Source organism: Antedon mediterranea, chromosome 5 (genome assembly GCF_964355755.1).
Source record: "Antedon mediterranea chromosome 5, ecAntMedi1.1, whole genome shotgun sequence".
Lineage (NCBI taxonomy): Eukaryota > Metazoa > Echinodermata > Crinoidea > Comatulida > Antedonidae > Antedon > Antedon mediterranea.
Genome location: NC_092674.1, coordinates 24,411,109 through 24,434,989, shown reverse-complemented (window position 1 = coordinate 24,434,989; position 23,881 = coordinate 24,411,109). Strand labels below are relative to the sequence as shown.

The 23,881-nt window shown below is 34.2% G+C and overlaps 3 protein-coding genes across 3 annotated transcripts; 1 reads left to right on the top strand and 2 right to left on the bottom strand.

Annotated features, from left to right (window-relative positions):
* The first annotated feature begins 316 nt into the window (after positions 1-316).
* On the top strand, positions 317-2,194 carry LOC140050001 (ankyrin repeat domain-containing protein 61-like). The gene has a single exon (XM_072094984.1). It carries the CDS (start codon positions 782-784, stop codon positions 2,099-2,101), a length of 1,320 nt encoding a protein of 439 aa, XP_071951085.1. The 5' UTR covers positions 317-781; the 3' UTR covers positions 2,102-2,194.
* Positions 2,195-2,216: 22 nt separating this feature from the next.
* Positions 2,217-5,539, bottom strand: LOC140050002 (palmitoyltransferase ZDHHC17-like). The gene is made up of 4 exons (XM_072094985.1): positions 5,459-5,539; positions 4,790-5,021; positions 4,077-4,283; positions 2,217-3,391 (listed from the first exon to the last, which is right to left on the bottom strand). Exons 2-4 carry the CDS (start codon positions 5,000-5,002, stop codon positions 3,248-3,250), a joined length of 564 nt encoding a protein of 187 aa, XP_071951086.1. The 5' UTR covers positions 5,003-5,021; positions 5,459-5,539; the 3' UTR covers positions 2,217-3,247.
* Positions 5,540-5,970: 431 nt separating this feature from the next.
* On the bottom strand, positions 5,971-23,672 carry LOC140050000 (uncharacterized). The gene is made up of 8 exons (XM_072094983.1): positions 23,512-23,672; positions 20,231-20,324; positions 18,644-18,919; positions 16,410-16,548; positions 14,532-14,810; positions 12,164-12,916; positions 11,498-11,925; positions 5,971-11,065 (listed from the first exon to the last, which is right to left on the bottom strand). The coding sequence occupies exons 1-8, from the start codon at positions 23,670-23,672 to the stop codon at positions 10,997-10,999; spliced, it is 2,199 nt and encodes a 732-aa protein (XP_071951084.1). The 3' UTR covers positions 5,971-10,996.
* Between the last annotated feature and the right edge of the window lie 209 nt (positions 23,673-23,881).

The window sequence follows — 23,881 nt, the reverse complement described above, 5'->3', positions numbered from 1 at the left end:
CGGCTAGGCTAGCAGTCAGTAGGAGTACATGTGGACATGTGGGGTTGCGGCATCGGCGCTTGATACTTAGTTTATAATCCCGAGTATTCAATTATGCTGTGTACACAGTAGCAGAGTTCGATGGTTGAATTAGGTCTTTGGACGGTCTGTCCTAAGAAAAGTCTAAGAAAAAGACTTCTCTTGAGTCTGTTAAAACGGATTGGCCTTCTTCCTCAACAATAAATTGTGATTCAGTATTAATATTATATTAATCTAGATAAAGTACTCTTAACTTAATATGAATCTGAATATGAAGTGTCCTCTATTTTGGGGACACTTTCCCATATAAATCGAACGAGAAGCATTATGTTTTAAGACCCAAGAAATCTTTATATTCAGAAGACGTCTCGGTATCCCATCTACTGTATTTGGTTACTTTTTTCATTTCCCTTGTGGTGTTAAGCTCTGTCTGTGTTGTGCCCATATGGACATGATGATGTCATAACTACCGTATTTGGTCATATCACTACCATATCATTATAGTGTAGACAGAGTTATTATTTTCAGAACAATTTCTAGTTTCACGCGATCATAAAAATGCGCGTAAAATCGTATCTATCGCAACGGTTGCCATGGGCGTACTGTTTGGGCTTATTCATTCTAAAGAGTACACGATTTAAAATTAAATGCTACGCGGAGGTGGTCTTTCTGAAAATAATAGGCATTTCTACTCTACCTAGCCTAGGGCCTAGTTTGTTAAAAACCATCTTAAAGTTGCTAATTAATGTACATTATTTAAATAATGGGTAACAAAGGATCACGGCACCGTTCACAACTTCCATCGTTCGAAGAGGACCCATTAAAATTTACAACAAGTTGCATACTTCAGAGACGCTACAAAACTCTACGGAAAAAATTGAAGAAGGCAGAAGAAATAAACTGGACAGAGTTGATTGACAAACGACTTAAAGAACATTGCGAAGGGCCTCTTGCTGGTCTGCCCATACCACGTGGCTTGGATTCAAAGGAACTTCCACTGCATTCTATTTTTTCAATGTTCACTGTAGGAAAATACAACAGAACGCATCTGAGATTTGTAAAATTACTTGTAAAAACTGGATACGATCCTAATATTAAAGATTTACAGGGTCTAACGGCATTGCATCATGCCATCCAAAGGCTTCTTGCGTTTGACATCAACAATGAGTTAAGTAGAAAAGTAGCAGACGCGTACTGGTACGCATATAAGATCGTTGACACGTTATGCAGCCATGGAGCAGACGTCAACTTGCCACATCCGTACACAAAGCACAACGCATTGCACTTGGCGGCTAAAGCTGGACTCTACGAAGCAATAACCACTTTGATTGCGAATGGTTGCAAAGTTGAAGCTCTTGATTACAGAAAACGAACTCCAATTGTTGTAGCCGTTGAAAATTCTTCTGCAATGTGCGTGAAACATTTGCTGAAATACGGTTTTGCTAACGCGGGTGTCGTAACACCAGATGGCCATACACTTTTGCACTGTGCTATGATTGATTCTGGATGGTCAATGTCTATTGTGCAGTTACTCGTTCCATTGTCTGACATTGACATCAACGCGAAAAATAACAGAGGTGACACGGCGTTGCACATTGCAGCGCGACGCCATCTAGATCACTTAATTATCGAACTCATAAAACACGGCGCAGATCCCGATATAAAGAATAACAGAGGTAGAATACCGCTATTCGAATTTCTCGACAACTTATCTATGCTTTCAAATCCCCAAGTCGCCAGAGTAGGAGTTGGTAAAAAATTGAAAAGCTCCCGTTCGTTTCGAGCGTTGGTCGAACACACCGCGAACCCGAGTTGGGCAATTTATGCCGACCGAATAGGAAACGAACCGAATCTTCTCTCGGATGAATACCTGAGTGAACTGATTTTTGTCAAACTTAATCTACATCAACCACCCGATTTAAAACATTTCTGTCGCCTAAAAATAAGGAGTTGCCTGGGAATAGTAAACATTTTGAACGACAAAAAACTCATACATAGTATTGGAATACCTCGTGAACTTGAAAAATACATTTGCTCTGAAAAGTACAAGAGCGTGATGCATACCACAAACGCCTGGAAATAATAATTTTTTTCCCCAAAACTATTTCTAATCATGCTAGACAAATTTCAATCATTTTTTTTACCTTTGGACTGATGAATTATGAATAAAATAAAATTTCTGGAAAGTTACCATAGTTCCGGTTTATTGATTGATTTTTTTCTCTCTCTTTTGTGGCATAAACACCACTTTTATTCACATTAATATCATCTTTCATGTCATCACCATAATATTATATTATTTTCATTATTATCACATTTCGTTAATTTTATCAACTTCATCAGTAACATTTTAAATCTTGTAAATTCACTTTGTATTCTATATTAATTTTTAGTAATCTAATGTTTTACAATATCCACCCTCCATTTATCTAGTAGCTACAAAATGGTATAGTTTGTTGTCAAATCAGGGGCCAGATTTAAAACTTGCTTAGCGATTTGATAAATAATCTTAAGTTATTTGCTTAAGCAAAAATAGATAAATGCCAATCCTGAGACTCATCATTAAATGATCATTATCAGCATTTTATATGCCCGAAATGTTGGGTCATCTTTCCAGCAGCTCCACCTGGTAAATGTGCAATTTCTCTAGATTCTTTTGAAAAATGATGGGGAAAAAACATCCCAATATTAAATACATATTATTGACTACAGGCTGTAGCTTGCTTGCTAACTAAGCAAAAATAATGCTATGCAATTTAGTATGTCTACTCTACGATTCTTTAAATAGCGCCTTCTATGGTTTGATTATTTGAAACGAATTATAGCACCCTCTTCGGCTGTATAATATCTCTATGCATAAGGCTGTCTACACTATATAAAAAAAAATGCGATGTGCCCAAATGGTAGTGTTATGACATCAGCGTCTCAGCATCACATTTTTGTTATCACATAAAGTTTGATTGTGTAGACAGAGCTTAAAACATACATGACTGGCCTGTTTTGAGGAGATGTAGCTTCTCAGACTCTTCTTTATAACTCAACCAATGTGAGTAGACCTTTTCAGAGAAGTTTAAGGAGCCAGATATTTACTCTTTCCAACTTGGGACCACGGCATAACGTATCATACATTACAGTATGTATGTACAGTAATAGATATTCCTGTACATATAGGCAAACCTCTGGCTGAATATATAGGATCATACTTATGTGATGTGTTAGGCCTACAGCTTCACTTTTCTTGGAGAAAGTCTTGAAGGACGGGATCACTTGCATAGTGCCACGCTTGCTTTCCACGTTTATCTGTTACTGCCTTCAGAGATGGTTTAATCTGTAATAGAATTTCACAAATATTTCTGTGGCCTCCTTCTGCTGCCTAGAAAAAAAAAATAAATATGACACAGAGATAAATTACTTATGTTAACTTTATTGTGTAATTGGTGGAATTGGTAGAAAAGTGATATTCAATGGTTCTATTCAACGGTCAGCTCAGTGTCACAAGTTTGATATTTGTGTACCAATAGTAAATAAAAAACACTCTATAGAGTGTGTTGTCTACAATTTCTTTGCTCTGTGTTTTTCATTTGTGTGTCCTAGCTTTTGATTTTCAATTCAGTATTTTGTGTTGACTAAAGTTAAAATAATTAATTGAATAGAAGTCATGTTTTTGCTCTATTCCTCTGGTCAAGGGGGGAATTTAATAAGAGAGGCCCTTGACCAATAATAGGACCAACCAAGGTGCTTTAAACAGTCATAGATTGATTGACACAACAGAGGTTTGCCATAAAAATAATTACTGTATATCCCCGGGTATAATCCCACTTCGGATCTAATCCCACCCCTACTTTAAGTCTGATTCCACAAACAGTCCTCAAGTATAGTCCCAGTATTGACTTTTGGTCTGGATGTCTGCCTCTTCACTAGCCAGTTGTTCAGATGACTTTTTACAATGCTTTCCTGAACCATGGTTTCCTTGGCTTATAGTCTCACCCACCAAAGGCCCAATTTTGTGTTCTAGTAGGGTGGGATTAAACCAGAAGATATACGGTATAACTATTTACTTTGTGAAGAGGAGTTCTTCCGTCTTCATCAATGTTTGAAGGATCCGCTTTAAACTTCAATAATTCCTTAACAACATCTAGATGGCCACGGTATGCAGATCTATGCAGTGATGTCGATCCACCCGCTCTAGTTTTGGCATTTACATCTGCTCCACTGTCCAGTAGCAGAGAGCATACAGTTAGAAACCCAGAACGGCTGGCATAATGCTAATTATCAAATAAAAATAATAAATAAAAGTTTATGTAAATTATCATTTTCCTATACTGTGCAGAACCTTATTTGAGTATAGTTGCTATGGGTTGCTCACATAATGCAGCTGGGCTTCCTAATTTTCCTTAAATTTTGTGTTCCACACGTTTTATATTATTATCATACAGCATTACATTATTAATTTTTATTTACCTCTATTTAAGGGACATTTTAACTCTAAACTTTAGCGAGGAGCAATAGTTGCTATTGTTAACGCCCCTATACAGGGAACACTTTATTGAGTTCCAAATTTGTCCCATTACCAAAAGGTGCTACTGTACAATGAACTGATGAAAAAATTATTTTTGTCAATGGTGATACAAAGCAGGAAATTCGCACCATTGAGATTTTCTTTACTTCAATGTTAGGTTCAGATTTAACTGATTAGCATGGTCATTACCTGAATTTAACCCTACAATAATCTCAGTAGGCCTAGCAAGGTGCCAAAATACATTGTCCTTACCAATGCAGTGTAGCCTGTAGTATCTAGCTCATTGACCGATGTTGTTTTCAGCAACTTTTTAACCCTCTCATATTCACCATTTAGGGCAGCTGACCAAATTCCACGCTCAAAGCTCAATTCATCCAAAGACTGCGAAACTCCAAAACTGTCCTGGCAAGTACATAGACCATCATTATGACTATGATGATGAGGAGGATGATCTGTTGATGACATTGATAACCAGACTGTAAGACTAATTAAAAAGTACACTAATTTAATTAATAAGTTTTTAAATAAACAAAAATAATATTATCAATTTATATTGTTTAAAGTGTAAAGTAGGAACATTTATAGCAGGGAGGTGTCAAACACAACCCTAATTAAAAAAGCCAAATATAGTATCATATGGCTTAGACCTACCCAGACCTAGAAAGCTAGCACTCTACCTCTCTAGAGTACCGGCTAGACTAGATAGAAGCCTGCGCCCTAGTCTCTAGCTAGCCTAGGCCTGCCTAGGCTCACTCAGCAGGCGAGCTAGTCTTTAGCTAGCCTCCACTCCAGTGTAGTAGGGCCTAATTCTAGGTATGCTAGGCTAGGCCTAAAAAACTCTCTCTAAACTAGGGTAACTATCACTCAGATGTATTATTGTAACATTTAATCGATGATTTGTAAATCTAGGCCTAGGCTTACCTTCGTTTCTTCTGGGCCCTCTAAGGCTACTAGGTAGGATCCTAGCCCGGCCTGCAAAGTTGTTGTTATGGTCACGCAACAATGCACACACATCATGTCGATATTTTACTGCATGCGCCCTCTACCCTAGAGTATTTTTCATGAAAAAGTTTTTGATATCTTCAATAATCAAATCAATAAACTTAAAATTATTATATATATATATATATATGTAAAAACGTTCATAATCTAACTCTTGTCTTTAAGAAAAAGTACACCAATTAAATATATAAAGGATCTCTTTTTCATTTTTATATTTTATGTCATGAGCCACCGGGGAAAAAGAAATTTTGGAACAATTTCCAAATTGTGATCGTTTTAATTTATTTTTAAATGGCATGTTCAGAATCACATAATAATAATAATGTGGCCTACACATTTTTCAAAATAATACCTGTACTATAGTACAGGAAAATCTTCGAAAAATAGAAACATGTTGATCCTTTTATTTTTTGAAAAAATGGCATGCGCAGAATCACATAATGTTACCTCAATATATATTTTAAACATTCAATATTTTGACTATAGTAAAGTATAGTATATATATGGCAAAATTTTGCCACTTTTAAATTAGTTGATATAAATGACTACTAGGGCTCTATAAGAGGGTGTTGATAAGATCATATGCGCATATGGCATTATTATCGGATAATACAGTAAAAATTTATATAGAAAAATGTCGACCCTTTTATTTTTTTAACACCATAATATGCTCACATTGTTTTGTAAAAATTATCCATGTGCATTTCAATACATGTTTATAATACAAATACAAATGATGCTGAGTTCTTCACCCACTGTAGTGTAATAATTCAGAGTTTGTACAACAGAATCAAAAGCCCTGCCATCTTATTAATGCTTGGTTCCCAATCAAGACGCAACACTAGGACGTAATGCAATGTAAGTTAGTTGACCAATCACAAGTGATGAATATTCGAAATGTTGCTTGACATTGGTCAACACGCTTGCATTTACGTCCTTGCATTTTGTCCTAGTGGGAATCAAGCTTTAGAAATAGAATATAATTATTGTATAATATGGCAAGCACATAAATTCATTTTTCTTTGTTTCAAATTAAATGTTATGGCAAAAATAAGGTGTATGTTATCAAATTGGACAGTGATTTACAAGCAGACCTACAACGCAAATTTTTTTTTTCTTATTCTCATTACTAGACCTTATTTGTACTAAAAAGCAGCTCAGTGCGAACATAGCTTTAGTTTCGTAACTTAAAGGACTTTTCTTGGTGCAAACTAGTCGTTGGTTACATAACAAAGCCCTTTCCGTACAAGCAGCCCAGTGTGAATGAGGCTTTAGGTCGATAGCAATACAACAATAGTATAAACTCTCCCAAAAAGCTCTACCCAGTTTTCTTATCATATGACCTTATATGGCAGTAAGTGATAAGGATGTACGCAATAAATAAACGTAATCAATCATATTGTTTCAAGATAATTCTTAAAAGTAAAAAATAATAATAATTGTTGCAGTATATTTGATTACAAGCACCGTATTATTAATCATAATTATTGTGAAATAACAAAAAACAAAAACAGAAATCGTGAAATACCCAGAATTTACAATATGGACATTTATATAGATTCTGAAAATCGACACGAAAAATGACATCATTATTCTATGACGTCATTATTCTATGATGTCATTATTATATGACATCATTCCTCATACACATTTTTCTACATATGAAGAGCAATGTGTTTACAGTTATACCATTGACAAAAAGGCTTATATGTATACCAGTTACTGTAGTGATCATCTCAAAATTATTCTACTCCAGCTACTGCAGTAACTATATTTCTAAGTTTAGGAATTTTTTTTTTTTAATAATCATACATACATCTTTCACACAAACTAAAATCATACTTTTATTGCAATTACTGCAGTAGAATATTTTGACATGATTCCTTTATACAAGCAGTGGTGTAACGCAGAGGCCTGAGGCCCCTGGTTTAGGAACCGTAAGTGGCCCTCCAACATTGGAGGCCTCGGGCGTTTTTAGCCTTTTTCGACATATTTTAAGGTCTTTTTTCCTCTGGGCACTGCTCAGCGGCCCTCGTCAAGCTCCGGGGCCTGGGTTTAGCCAGTGAGCGCTTCATAGCCGTTACAACACTGTATACAAGGCAAGACAAAAGCCAAGGGGAAAGTGCTGTTCTCTTTCAAACTGAATAACCCAAAACACCAACACTGAACCGTAGCTATTTTGCCACCTGAACCAAATTTCTAACATAAATCATCCCTCAGTCAAAATACAGTTGAAGTTGATCAATTTTTATATATTACACAATGTACTAATAATAATTCTTATCTACCTGAAATACTGGAATTAAGTTGTACACACATAAATTCATTGATCATTATACCTAAAGTGCTAACTTCAAAAGAAACATATACATTACCAATTATTTATTTACATATAAAAAATACTTTTCACAGTCCCCCATAGTATGTCTTTAAATTTGATTTGTTTGGGTATTTTTGCACATCGCATTTTTCTATACAATCTTGTAAACTATGTTGAATACATTTTGTAATTTAATCTGTGTTGTAACCTACTGTACGTTCACATTGAGGCCACATATTTCAGCACTTTTAGCCTTTGAAGAAAACTTTGGGCTACATTACACCAATGTTATATCCTACCATTGCATTAAAATCTGTGCTCAATGTGAATGCAGCTTCAGTGGAATGATGAAGTGTTGTATTCGCATCAATGAATCGGAAATCTGAGAATCCTTACAAACCAACTAGTGTGGTCAATCATAGAAGCTATCCTAACACTGAGTGAGTTAGGAGTTTGTGAGTATACTCAGATCCTGGTGGTGAAAACAATACACTAGAACCCAGGCCTTGTCTTTTGAAAATTATAGGTGTGCTACAAATTGCACTTCTCAATACATTCAGGGGTGCTGTAGGTGTGCTGTTTGTATTTTGGTGCGTAGAAGTTTGCCAAATTTAAGCACGTTGTAAATCGCACTCCTCAAGGGCAGTTTAGGAGTGTGTTAGGTGAGTGATCGCACTCGCTCGCTTTAAAAGACAAGGCCTGAGAATCCCTTTTTTGGGAACACTTTGACGATCCCGAAGGAGGGATTCTACTGTACTCCTAAAAGCAAGTTTCAAAAACAGTACACCGATTAATTATCAACTAAATACCGTACTATGAAAACTATTCACAATTTTCTCACAACGGAGAAACTTTTGTTTCTGTTTAAAGATCATTTTCCACTAGGTGAATTTATCATGCTAACTCAAAACGTTGGGTTATGCACTTGAAGCGTATTCATATATCCATTTCTTTCTATGCAACTAAAAAATCAAATCCGTGTTTATAGCGAATAAATTCATCTAGTGGAAAACAGGCTTAATATTCAGTAATGATTTTCAGAGAATTTCAGTGACTTTTCGAAATTTAAATATATATGCAATCTTTTATCAGAAATTTGGGATTCTTATAGACTGAATACAAGTTTAAGAATACCCACAGTTTATAAATAAATCAACAGAAATTTTAAATTTCAGTTAACTTTTTGGAATAACTTTTTACACTTAATTTCTAAATATTTCAATAATTTCATTTCTTAACAAAAAAATTAAACATATACGAAATAAAATTGATTTTATATGTAATATATAACTTTCTGATAAATTCTAAAAGAACGTAATAATAATAATATCAATAATATAATATAAACATTATTTGGTCACAAACAAATCTAAATCAACTTGGTATTGCAGGTATAGTAGAACTGCTTTGAGACACCACTATTTAGGGGACACTTGGATTCAGATGGTGTCCCCTTAATAGGTGTTCCACTGATTATATAATTATAACTAGCAGTGAAAATATAATATTCTTGACAATTAAATTTTTTAAGTATCCAAAAAATCTTGAGATTAGATTAGTGTTTGGGCATCAAAATAGACAAATACCAACTGTTGGTTTTCTATGATTTTAACACTTTCTATTGGAATTTGAATTATTTTTTGATTAATATACTATCATATTTTATTTTTCCAAGTTGATTCTTCTATTAACCAGCAATTTAATTACTGTTCAAATTTTTGTAGGGACTATATTGTAAAACATATTCACATTTGATAGTTTAACCAATCCACCGTTTTACTTTAAATTTTCCCTAATTTAAATATTATTGTTTTTTTGTGTAATACAGTTTTTTGTTGTGCTGAAACAAATTTGTCTTCTGTTAATATTGTCTGTACATAAGTTTAGTATTTTCATCCATGTTTTATACCATTAAACATTTTATACAATAAACTGGAACTAGATTTAATACATATTTTAGAGTGCATTATATAAATTATTTACAAACAAACATCAATCACATACTGTGATGTTTTTTCAGACTTGGCAAAGTTGGAAAAGAACGGGCATCTCCTTTTACACACGCTATTTCAAAAACAGTTATTACACCTTCTGGATTTGACTTAAAAAATGTTATAAAACCGTTTGGTTGTGGTATGTATTTAAAATACTGTATACGTTGGGCCATGTGTTTTTGATATAAATTTTATTATAAAATATTTTATAATTAAAGATGAGGATGTTGTCAATTTTGCTGTCAGATTTTTCTTTTCTAAGTAAAAAATTTTTATACTGGGTATAATTATTGAAAACTGCTTTATAATGGATATTTGCTTTTCATTTAATGAAAGTTTAAAATATTTGCACTTGATTTATTTTACTATAGGTAGGTTATTAGTTACAATAATTAAAATAGTATTTATCGGAAAAATACATTGTCGCAGATCCCAAATTCGTGGGTGAAAAATTATACGACCTTGCATCATTAAGTATAACACCATGGGTGTATCAACTCTGATGGCACCGCTATTCATGGCACACTCAAGTTTCTGAAAATTATGAATCTTTTGAGGATTGAGATTGCAATACAGTAGAACCTCTATTAAGGGGACAACCTTGACCCAACAAAATGTCCCTAAGATAGGGGTGTTCCCTGAAAAAGAGTTGGTCATAGTGTTAAAGCATATATAATCTCTTTTTCAATTCACAGGAAATTGTCCCTTTAATAAGTGTCCCCTGAATAGGGTGTCCCCTGAATAGGGTGTCCCCTTAATATGGGTGTCCCAAAGGTTCTACTGTACTCTGACAATCCCATACTAAAAAAAAAAATAAGAAAGTTTTATTTCATTTGAAACTTCCAATGATCAGGGATTAGGGTATCATACAGTAGCCCCCTTTCTAATTTTCATGATGAACCATGCTACGCAGCTGTTGAGTATAAAAGTCATTCGGTGAACACTCATAATGTTTTAATAATGATACGATAGTGTGTTGTGAATGGTCAGTGGGAATCCTCAAGTTTCTGGATAGTAGACCCCATCATTTTGTCAATGCCCTATTTATAGGAGTACACAGTAGTATTCTGTCAGAATATATTGGCAAATTATATTCTGTGCTTTACTTGTTATGGTTCTTTTCTACCTGCGATCAATAACTGGCTACAGGAATGGATTATTTGAACTTCCTTGAGGCTTTGGGGCAGCAGATTGTGCCATAAAAGCACCACCCTAAAAATGAAAAATAAAGAGAAAATGTAATTAGTTAGTTAATTCAAAATGCATAAATATAAATTCAAAAATACCTGCCTGCAATTGTAGAGCCTTTTCTGTGGTTCAGATGAACTGAAAATAGTTTTTAGTAATTTAGTAAATTTAATTTAAACACAAATTTAATCTATTGCAGTAACTATGTTTTGTTTATTATTTAACAAGCGATTATTTCAAGCTTTGTTGTTTTGATAATTAACAAACAATACTACAGTGATGTCTTGGAAATTGCTACATTGACAGTAAATCTTGAAAAATGTTGTTACTGTAGTAACTGCATTAGTATATTAATTTTGACATGATTCTCTGATCAATTACTAAAACAATTGCTGAGGATCGAACTATTTGGCTGGTAGGTAGGTTCTATGGTACATGAAGAACAGTACAACTTACCATGAATGGATTACTTGCTGCTGCTGTGTTTTGTGAATTGTTGTTCCAAGATGGAAATCCTGCTCCGGCTGCTACACCACTTCCTTGTGGAGCGCCAAACGCCTGCTGCTGACCGAACCCTGTAGCCTGTGCTGGTTTACCAAATTGGTTGGCAGCCATTGCTGTCATGCCAGCCGTACCAAAACTCATTGTATGTGGGTTCTGTTGCGGCACCTGGCCAAATGAACCGTTTACTTGTGCGGGCATACCAAACTGAGCAGGTTGCCCAAATTGTCCAAAGCCTTGTTGTGCTCCAGGAGCTGCACCGGCCCCGCCAGCACCATACATGCCATTTGATTGTGACATTTGAGTACCAGGCGCCACTCCTAAAAATGGGTTACTTGCAGTTGTCTGTGTTGGCCCTCCGACACCGGCAAATGGATTATTTACTGATAAAATATATAATAAAGACAAGAAAGTTATTATTAAAAACTGACAAAAAAAGTCATTAAGTCAAGCAACCTAGAATTGAGTGAAATACAGAGACTGACAGAGGATGCGCTATTTAAATATTTCGGCCATTATTACTATTATTGTCATATAAAATTTGACAATAAAAATATTTTTTTACTATTCAACAATCAACAAGAACAGGAAATAAATGAAAACTATTGAGTTCAAACTCACCAGCTGTTTGTCCAAATGCGTTTGGTTTTTGTACTCCAAACTGGTTATTATTTGGCGCTCCACCAAACGCATTGTTTGCGGGTGTAGCTCCAAAATTTGACATCTGTGCAGTACTAAAAGCGTTGTTAGCTTGTGATACTCCAAACGCATTTGACGTTGGTGGTGCTCCAAATGTATTTGACGTTGGTGGCGCTCCAAATGCATTTGACGTTGGTGGTGCTCCAAATGTGTTCCCAGATGGCATACCGAATGCATTAGTCTGTTGCGCCGCGAATGCATTAGGCTGTTGTCCTGCGAAAGCGTTCACGCCTTGATTCCCAAATGACGCTGAACCCTGAGCACCAAAAGCGTTTGATGATGGTGGCGTCCCAAAAGCAGTATTAAAATTGTTTCCTTGTGCAGCGCCACCAAACTTTGACGCCTGTGGACCTGGCAAGCCAACCATAGTTGGTTGACTGCCTTTTGAAGAACCTAATGAAGTACTACTAGATGAACTACCAGTTATGCCCCAGTCGATCGATCCACTCGATGAGGTGGCGCCACCGCCTCCCCAATTGATGTTGGGTTCTGCAGGCTGATTTGAATCTAGTAAATTTGATAATGCTGCATACTTGTCTCCTGCAGGTTGTGATATGTTAAGGTTTTGTAGATTCTGATTGGTCTGGTTGACATTTGATTGTGCGGATGATGTGGGTGGGAATGACGCAAAACCACCTTGGTTGTTGGTCACGCCTTGGCTTTGCTGCATGAAAGCTAGAAAAACAACGCATGTTTAAACATTAGTTTACACACTTCAATCGAGTTACACAAAGCAACTGTGGCGCTTACCTAGATAAACCGACAATAACCTATACTCTCCTAAGGGAGAGCTATGACATGAAAAAAAAATTGCATTCAATATCCCTCTATAATAATGGACTAATCAACCTATCATGCCTTAAAGTGGACATGCCCAAAGGTATGAGTATTCGCATATATATCGTTCCATCGGAATTACATTTTGACTCAACAGCAGTATGATACAGCTATTGAGTCGAAAAGTCATTATGTGCACTCATATCACAAATACCATTTGTATGTAAATAGTACATATGAGTGACACATCGTTAACAAATTGATATTATCAGTATAACTATAGAGAAAGAATAAAGAGAAAACAAATTTTAAAAAGCAGTTGCAGTCAAGACAAAGAAAATCTATAGTAATATTTCAAAATAGACTAAACAGAATTAAATTAGCACAGTATGACCCAGTAGATAAGTAATATGTTCAATTAAAATGGACCTGAAATAGATTTTCTTTTTTTAAATTTTAGAATGATGTTTTGGGGGCTATTAGGTGTTGCTAGAATGTATATTGTTACAAAATATAAATTCGCCATTTTGGGGAAAGCCCCATTTGAAAATCAAAAAAATTCGCGGGTGACGTCACTTTGCGAATATATTCCTATCCCTCCAATGGACAATTTGCAGTTTTTTGGCTATAACTCTTGAAATCTATAGAGTATTTTCTAAAAAATGCTTGTGCTTTTGCAGAAACGTATTTAGATTTTTTTTAGATAAAATTATTACCGTATAAACGGTTATTCATCGAGTAAATGACGTTCTAAAATCTCCAAATCAACCTTTTTTTCTGGCAATACCGACGTTAGCCTGGCAACGTTGTCTGGGATACAGCGCTGTGTGCAATGATCCGTATCCATATTTTCCGTTCATGTATTTTGTATCGTTCGTAATTTATACTGCTAAAATGTGTTAGTTTCTTTAGTTTTTAGTTTAGAATTAAATTAGTAATATGAGATGATAATTTATTTGTCACGAATCAGGCAGTTCAAAAACGAATTTGATTCATATTTTACTTTGGCTTGACAATGAGCAGCAAGTTGTTGATATCGCTTTGGATGAACATGAAACGGAGCCTCGCATGGGTGGGTGGTGGATTGACTCCGCGCGCTGGGGCTCTAAATTCAGGTTTTAGAACAAAGTACATTTTAGGGCACTATATTTCAACAACATTATATATTGAATAAATTAGTATTAGTGTCAAAACTTCGCGTATCTTTCCAGGCCGTCGATCATTCACGGACGTCTATAGGGCGGCATACACGCTCTTAATATCGTCGAGTGTATATGTGACGTCGTGAATATAGATGCCCCCGACGGCCTTCGAAATAGAATATGAGTAATTTTCGCTAATTTACCAAGGTATCTTAAAATTTCGGTTTTTTTCCAAAATACTATACATTTTGTTTTTATTTGTATGGGCTTGTGTTAATTTGATACATTTAAATAACATGTGTGAATTTCTTGAAAATCTAAAGTCCATTTCAGATCCATTTTAACCAATAAAGTCTAAACGAAAAAGTTACCTGCAATCGCAGCATTTTGTTGAACAGGTTGACCGAAACCAGCACTTGTTTGTTGATTTGTAGGTGCACCAAATGGCTGTTGTGCTCCGCCACCAAATGGTTGTTGCGCTCCACCACCAAATGGTTGTTGCGCTCCACCACCAAATGGTTGTTGCGCTCCACCACCAAATGGTTGTTGCGCTCCACCACCAAAAGGCTGTTGTGCTCCACCACCAAATGGTTGTTGCGCTCCACCGAAAGCTGAACCAAAATCAGCAAATCCTCCAGCATTCCCACCAGCTAAAAAAACACAAACATTTTTACTTGACGAGTTTACAATTCACAGAAAAAAAAAATTATTATAGATTTTTTGGTTGTATGTATTTTGTACCTTGAGATTGAGGAACATACTTAAACTTCTCCTACAGAAATATTTTAATACAGTAGCAACGTTTTGATTTATTCATCTTATACAATTTCCAAAAAAAAAAATTATGCATAACATTTCCTATAGTCTATTTTTTATTTCACATAATTTACTTACTGTCACAAATAATGTTACCTAAATGAAAATAAATGTTGTTTGACATACAATCAGTAATGTGTATTAAATATATTAGGCTCTGTCTTAATACACTATCAAACTTTATGTGATCAAGAAATGTAATGTGCCCATATATAGACACAATGTCATCACTACCATATTTAAAGCATTATCACTACCATATTTAAAGCATTATCACTACCATATTTAAAGCATTATCACTACCATATTTAAAGCATTATCACTACCATATTTAAAGCATTATCACTACCATATTTAAAGCATTATCACTACCATATTTGGGCACTCACTCTTTTGTTGTCAAACTAGTTTGATAGTGTAGACAGAGCCTTACAGTATAACATTACATTACACCAGCCCATTTCCTTTTTACTGTGAAACATCCCTAGGCCCAGTGTTTGCTATTGCACAGTAATAGTTTATACTTCCTGAATGAGCCTATATTATGGCTGATGACAACACCACAGCTGGTAGATTTACTTTATATACAATAGCAACATATGGCAATTCTAGTAATAAACGTTTAAGTTAACATTTTTATTGGATTTTATACATGGCTATTTGGTTGACAAAAATAAACAACACTCGACACTGCATGATAGAATATGGTTTGAGAGGGACGGTACAGTACTTACGAGATGCATTGACTACTATATGCATTTGGTTATAATGTACGATATAATAACTTGGATATGCACCGTTCACCACAATTGAATGTAACTAATTAGCAGGATCCATGTGTCAATGTTGCCGTAGCAGCATGCCAAATGCGAAACAATTCCACCTTATTGTTACGCATTTATCAAATGGTGTATTAATGCAATTCAAACCTATTTCCCCTCCAAATTCAGATTAATCAGCAATTGGCTAAACACAATTGTAAAAGACCCATTCCCTACAATTTGTGATGTTTAGGCCTAGCCTGACGTTGTATAGTTGCTGCATTAATTATCTTTCTGTTTTTGCCAGACTCCGTTGATACAAATTTGGAGAAACCCAGTATTTTTGCTGAAAAGTTAGGAGTCTCCCTTTTGTTATGGCCTCACTCGAAAAGTGGGTGAATTACAGAAGAAAAACAAAAATATCAATCTGCGCGCAATGCATGTTGGGATTTATAGCGGGCCGCTAAAATTATTAGAATCGCCTTATTTGCCACATTTTTAACCATTAAAGACAAAAAAAGTTATCTCAATAGGACCATATAGTATTTATTTTTACATTACAATGTAGATTGTGACCTTAAATTACAGTAGATCTAAACAACGTAGAGAATGGGACTTTAAATGAAAATGTCACCTGAGGATGTATGTTAATTTCTATTTAAATAACCTCACCTGCAGGAGCTCCACCAAAGGGATCACCTCCGAGGTCTGCCAGCAGATCTGTCGATGGTTTCACTTCTACCGATGCCTGGGTTTGAGTCGGCGTTGGTAGTGATGCTATACTAGCTAACGGTTTTCTATTTGGTGATGACTATAAAAGGAAAAAAAAAAATATTTATTTAGTTTTTACCAGCAATGTAAAGTTTAAATGACAATTAAACGGTGTAATGCATACATACAGAAAGGTGTACATCATAAAATATTATTTGTAATAACTTCTTACTAGCTCAGTTTTCAATGTAGGCATTATGTATGTCTGTTTTTGGTCATTTCTATCATCAATCACAATTTTGCAACAAATCCAACATAACTATCATTCACGAAATCTCAAGAACTTGGTGAAGCTATGGCAAATATATATTCTTTGTATTTCTTTATTTATTAAATAAAACGATGGGATATTCAACAATCTACTTGAAAATTATCAAATTCAGTAGATCATTAATATCATTTTTAAAACTGGATAACCTCTTCAGTCAAAGACCGTGTTTATGATGAGTGTGATAGTGGCTGAGTGTGAACTAGTACACCAGGGTAACCCTTACTCGTCTCGAAAGATAGTGCACATGAGCCAGATGTGTACACTGGACCTACGGCTTATATAGTCCTTAACCGAGAAGACTCGTTCTACAACAAGAACCATGGAGCAAATTCTTGCCAATATTACTGTCATAACTGCTCCGCCACCCATTCTTATTTTTTGTGTCTCTTATACTTGGAATACAATCGTTTTAATTTATCTGGTTACAGTTATTCAGTTATTACTATTTTCCTGGTGTTAATAAATTATCATTTATACATTCCTAGTAAAGATCTAGTGTCATAAAAATCAATGTTAACAGAAAACATCATGAACATTTCCGGTCTTTGTCATTGATTTTATAGGCTGCTTTTTCTTAAATTTCTATTATAATTATCATAATTACAGTACTTGAGATAGTCCAAAATTAAGGATATTTTCAATGAAATCTCACACAAATAAACACTAAACTCTGTGAATGACGTAATGCGTACAAACTCAAGCTGTTTGCATAATAAATGCAACGCTACTCGACGTAGTATAGTAATTATTATAGTCAATAGGTAGAATAAACTATTGTAACACATCATTAACACATGGAGACATTAGTTGATTAAAAACACAATATCAAATGTAGGGGAAGTATCATATTCAGTTTAGAATCAATATGACAACTTCACAACACTGTTTTAATAAATACTCTAAACTGGCTTTGAGCTTGAAAAACAAGTGAGAAATGTACAAAGAGTCAATTATGGAAAATTCTCTATAGTCTTGTGGATCTAGTAAGAGGAGAGAACAAAGATATTCTGATGAAACTAGATACCCACCACCTCAGGGAAACACTAGACAATAGACTTACAGCAGCCATGAAAAATATAACAATTAGTAGAAATTGTGATAATTGTTTTTTTTTGTACTGTACATAGTACAGTAAATAAAGCATGATCTATCCAGTGGTAGTAGTACAGTAAAGGCCCCATATTTTAACTTTTAAGCAAGCAATAAAGAATTTAAATTTAAAACTGAACCATTTTAAAGAGAATTTTGTGTCACTCCAGTTATATAGGGGCTTCTGTAAACTGTTTTCATTTATGAATTTATTTGGTAACAAAGTGCATAATAACATATTACCCAATGCGTGCAAATTGACACTTATCCCATTAAAGGAGAATTCATTACTTGACTATAGTTATTAATAAATATAGCATATTCAGCAGCCATAAAACATCAAATGTATGTTCATGAAGACAATTAAATATTTTTGTTACATCTCATCATATTGTCAGAGTGGATTTGATTTTGTCGAGAACACATAGAGGCACCACTGTAGCAGAATTGGTACCCTGATTGGAAGGTACAGTACAGTAACAAGCAAAACACATATACAACATACAAACAAGATGATCTACAGTATATATGAAATTCTGTCTACGATATCAAACTAGTTTGACAAAAAAATGTGGTGTGGCTATGAAATATGGACAAGATAGATGACATATCACTACCTTGTTTGGACATATCACTACCTTATCTGGGCATATCACTACCTTATTTGGGATATCACTACCTTTTTCTGTCACACTATAATAGTTATGATAGTGTAGACAGAGCTTGACACAAACTTATATTCTTAATAGATGATCCCTCTATTTAAATACAGTACCTTATTCTGTCTGCCAACTACCAGCTTTGGTGGTTCCGAGATAAGAGATTTCAACGGCTTTGGTTCTGGAAAACTATTAGTCTTTGCCACCGCTTCTTTCTGCTTGCGTTCTCGTTCCTTTTGACTCGCTACAGCTGCTGCTTGACTAGGCTCCACGTACCAGCGTTTACGTTCATATTTCTGAGCCATAAAGTCCTTGACTTTCTGTTCCTCTTTTGATTCCGGTTCAGCTCTTGACTTTGAGTCGTACAAACCTAACCATATTTGACGACATACCTGGATACACCAAAGAGGAAATAATATACAAAATATTGAATGTTTATATGAGTTGAAAAATTGACTGCTCTATTCAACGAGGTGGAATACAAAACATTAATTATTTGTTTTATCACATACTTTTAATCAACTTATCCATCGTAAATCTTGACGAATGCTAGGCCGGGAAGCTAGGCTCTTAAAAATGGCAATGCTCCAACTTTAGACGCAGGGTAGATTAGTTGCAGACAACAAGTTGATTTCCAAACGCAATCAGTAAACAAAGTCACATGGCAAATATTCTCAAAATGTTTATAGAAACTTGAAAGGTGAACGTGCATTAGAACCATTCATTGTCACCATTAATTAAGATATCGCTTTTTCATTAGATACTGTAGGGCTAATTCCAAATTACAAGAATACAGTCAGGTGTGTTATAAAACTATATAATGAATGAATATAAAATATTAAGTTGTTCAAACAATAAATTAATATTTTGCATGGTGAAGAAAGGGCCTGTTTCTGCTGAGCAGAAGAATACGGATTTAAATACAACATTTTGAGTAGTACAGTATTTTCTTCCCAGCATATATATTAAAAATATGCTTTTCTAAAATCTTCAATTGATTTTGGTCTCAATTGTCAAATACCGGTTTTTAAAATCATTTCATGGAGAATGTTTGAAATTGTTGTGGTACAGTATGAAAGAAAGAACAAATTTTAAGAGACAACTTTAAGAAACACCAAAGAATGACATCAAATATACAGTACTGTTTAATAAAAGGAAATGTATTTAATTAATTAAATCACTAATAAGAGGAAAAGGAGCTATTTTATGAGATGAGATGTACTGTATGAGGAAAACAATAATAGTAATAATTAGTAATTAATTAACTTTGGAGTGATTTGTTAAAAGTTCCAATGTTAACCATGAGCTAGTTAACTGACTGGTACTAGGGGTACAGTATTAAAAAAAAATGCAAAAGTCATCAGTATTACAATTAAAATCCTACAATACAAGTATTGACTCGAGTGGTATCATAAAATATGAAGGCATATTTTTTGTTTGAGTGCAATGGTAATTATGAAAAATAATGGGCCTCAATTTTTATACATTAATATTCCAAATTAAGTTAAAAATGCACATCAGTATTACAATTCAATTGAATTGAAATTTTTTTATTATACTTGCCGACCTTTCCAGACTGGTCTCCCAGAGGGCCCAGTTACTGTATGATCAGTTGCTATGATGTACTAGTAACCCCCTACTCACTCACTTTTTTTTTTATTCTGTCTAGCTTACAAAAGTTATAATCATACAGTAGAGTTTACCTCATTTCCATGATTTTGTAGAAATTCAATTTCTTCTGGTGTATAACTTGCCATTGATATTGATTTAACACGATGTGGCGGATTAATTCCTCGTCTGAAAAAGAAAACAAATCAAATTTATCAAACTACATTAAACCATGGAGCATTTCATCCATGATAAAACACTGACACTAAACAGTCTACTCAATGAAACATGTTTAAAACTTTCTATTTACATAACAGAAATGAATGGTTCCCTTAAAAAATATACTATACACTAATGCTTGAATGTACAGTGTGTGCTGTTTCTATTTTGCAATTCAACCTATTCTACAGTAAGGCTTTCCACTCTGCTTGATTTCATTCAACCCAGGGGTCACACTCTTGAAAACATATTAAGTAAAAGTAGAAAAGAATTATTATTATTAAGCAATACTTTTAATGATTTTACCACTGGCAAACTTTTTGGCACCATGATCCTTTTTTAAGATTTTTGTAAACAAATGTGCCATTTAGTTACAAATACAGTACAACATAGTTGAATATGTAATGCGCTTTAAAGCTCAGGTACAGGCATGAATTTTAAATATAATATCTGGTTAATTGTACATAAATTAAATATTTGTAACAGAAATCAAGATGAAAAACCATGAATTTCCCCTAATATGGTCAAATACAGAATTTGGCAAAATTCTGCCAAAAAAACCAGGAAGACTTTTTTTTAGTAGTTAGGTAGTTAACATAATGTAATAACATGTCTGGTGACTCCCTAGAAGGTGAAAAAAGATGGTGGATATACGGTGGATAATTTTTGCTATAGCATGAAAATAAAATTCGGAAGTTGAATAAAAATACCAGAAATGTAAAATTCAAGTTATATTACCTATATTTAGTCATCTGATAACATTTTTTACAACACCGTTTATTTTTCATAGCTTTTTAAAATGTCTCTCTATTTTCAAAATTTGTGTACAAAAGAATAGAGATTTTACTGTGTAATTTGAACTATCTGAACTGATATGAAAGTGCTAATTTTCAAAAAGCTCCTGTAACACAAATAAAATCCCAAAAATTATGAAACATGGGGAAACTATAGATCGATAATTATTGGAATGTATATGATCAATAGAAATTTTTTGCCCGCACCTGGCCTTTAACATTTTTTTGATAAGGCGCTTGAATATAAATTGTTTATGTGCATGTATGTATACAGTACATTGTTCATGAATACCAAAAGAAACATTTTAATATCAATATTATTTGTCCAAGTAAAGTTTATTTTGATTGATACTAATTAAAGGTACAGTACAGTATACAGTAATGTCAAATTAGTCAAACAATTTTACAAGAAATCAAGTCTGGCAAATTAGACTTTGATTTCTCTTGGTCTATCATTTTAATGGGTAGGCCTAACCTACCACTACTACTAGATAAGTGTTTATTTTATGTATAGGTCCAAAACCATTCTTAATACCAGTTGGAGGAGCCAATTCAGTCCGGTAAATCTTACTGGCAAAACCTGCTTCAGGAGAAAACACTGTCAAACATGGCACACTGTACATCTTGATAAAACTTATATATGATTTGTTTAACTAATTGTTATAAAGTGTCCTTTATCTACAAATTGCTGTATTAAATGCCTCACTACTGGCTGATAAAACCATGTTTACTGTATAGTAGAACAGTACTAAATTGTGTATAATCACTTTACTGTATATATTGCATACAGTACTTGTCGTGACAGTCAGTGACTAAACAAACTGACTGCATCATCCCATATACTGTAGTGTACTGTAGAAAACATTAAAACTTAGAGGGATTCTCTGGATCGAAATTGGGTCACATGGTGTCCTATCTGGTGAATAACTTTATTGGTCAATATTTGAATCAGAACAAAATCACTGATGTGTGACCTATTGGATAATCTACCATCATAAAACAAAAATTGAGAATGGAATTAGCTGGTAATATACATATATAAGTTATAATGTAATAATTAAACAATTTCACTATAAGCCTGTCCAAATACAGAAGATCAGGCCTTGTCTTTTAAGGTGAGCGTGTGCGACCACTCACCTAAACACACTCCTAAACTGCCCTTGAGGAGTGCGATTTACAACACGCTTAAATTTTGTAAATTTCTACACAGCAAAATACAAACAGCACACCTACAGCATCCCTGAAAGTAAGAGGAGTGCAATGTGTAGCACACCTATCATTTTAAAAAGACAAGGCCTGGAAGATACTAATCTTACTACACCCTTTGCTATTTAAACAATTTAATTTGTATTTACTGAACCTGCTGTAGATAGTCTGCTTTGTTGTGCTATTGATTTTGTGGTGATGTAGCTAATGCAGTTACTGTATGCCATTAACAACTGTAGGCCATGTTCATTAGGATTAATTAAATTTGGTCAGCATTTTAAATTCAAATTGAATAATGTTGAAGTCAATCTATCCTGATAAAAAAGGTTTTTTTTTTCAAACAATTGGATGAATAGACAACATAAACTAGTCTCTAGACTAGAGTAATGTGGTGCAGCATGTCAGTAAGAATTCTCTATCTATTCTATGCATCTTACTTTGTGTTCAGTGAACTTGAGAACGATTTAATTTAGATATAGGTAATAATATAATTGTACATTCCACAATCACTGATTGCTCATTGACTGAATTAGGTACAGTTGAATGGTGATTTTACTATCCAGTACAGTATCTGTTTTTTAATCATACCTAAATAAATAAAACTCAGTGAGAATGTGATATACAGTAACTGATAATATACTGTAAATAACAATATTGTAATAGGCTACTGTAGGCCTTGTCCTTGGCCTAGTTATATAGTAATTCTGATTGAGGAACCACTTCACAACACAACAAATCACTAAAGCCTAGCCTACCACTAGGCATACAATATAATAGTTGCAATCACACATTCACAACAGACATACTGCACACAAATAAACTATTGATGTTGTATGTAGATTATTATGTCAAACATATAATAATCAACCACTTTCATACGAACGAAAAAAGGTGTGAAAATGAAGTATGATGTAAATTAATTGTCAATATTGTGTAACACTAACACATCATAATATTAGCGTCATTTATTTTCACTATGCCTAGTTATATTATTATTTTTCGAAGAGTAAACTAAACGCAATACACATTAACCACATGGAAGTAGGCGTTGCGAAATGATGGGAGTGGTCGTGACCCCCACTCATCCGTACATTCCGTCTAGAAATATCGTACGGACACATCGCTGATTGGGCTAAGATTTAATACTTGTTACTTACAAGATTCCACTACACGATGTACAAACAAACGATCCTATTTTCATATTTACATATGTTGGCCCCCTCTGATGACAATCAAAACATGTTTTATTGTGCTCCTTGGCCACCATTTCCCGTAGAATTTTGAGGTGTTTATCATCTTGCTTCCGTTTGGACGCCATTTTGATGAAATGTTGTTTGGCCTCGGTCTATGTGAGTTTATTATAACTTCCGAATAGTAACGTTTTTAATATTTTTAGTTATTTCATGTTACAGTAAAATTATATTGTAAAAACTTAAATTAATATTTTTCTGTTAGCATAAGAATGAATCAAAATGAATGGAAAATTAGATTTATAGAAACGTATAATATTGGTAAAGATAGAGCGCC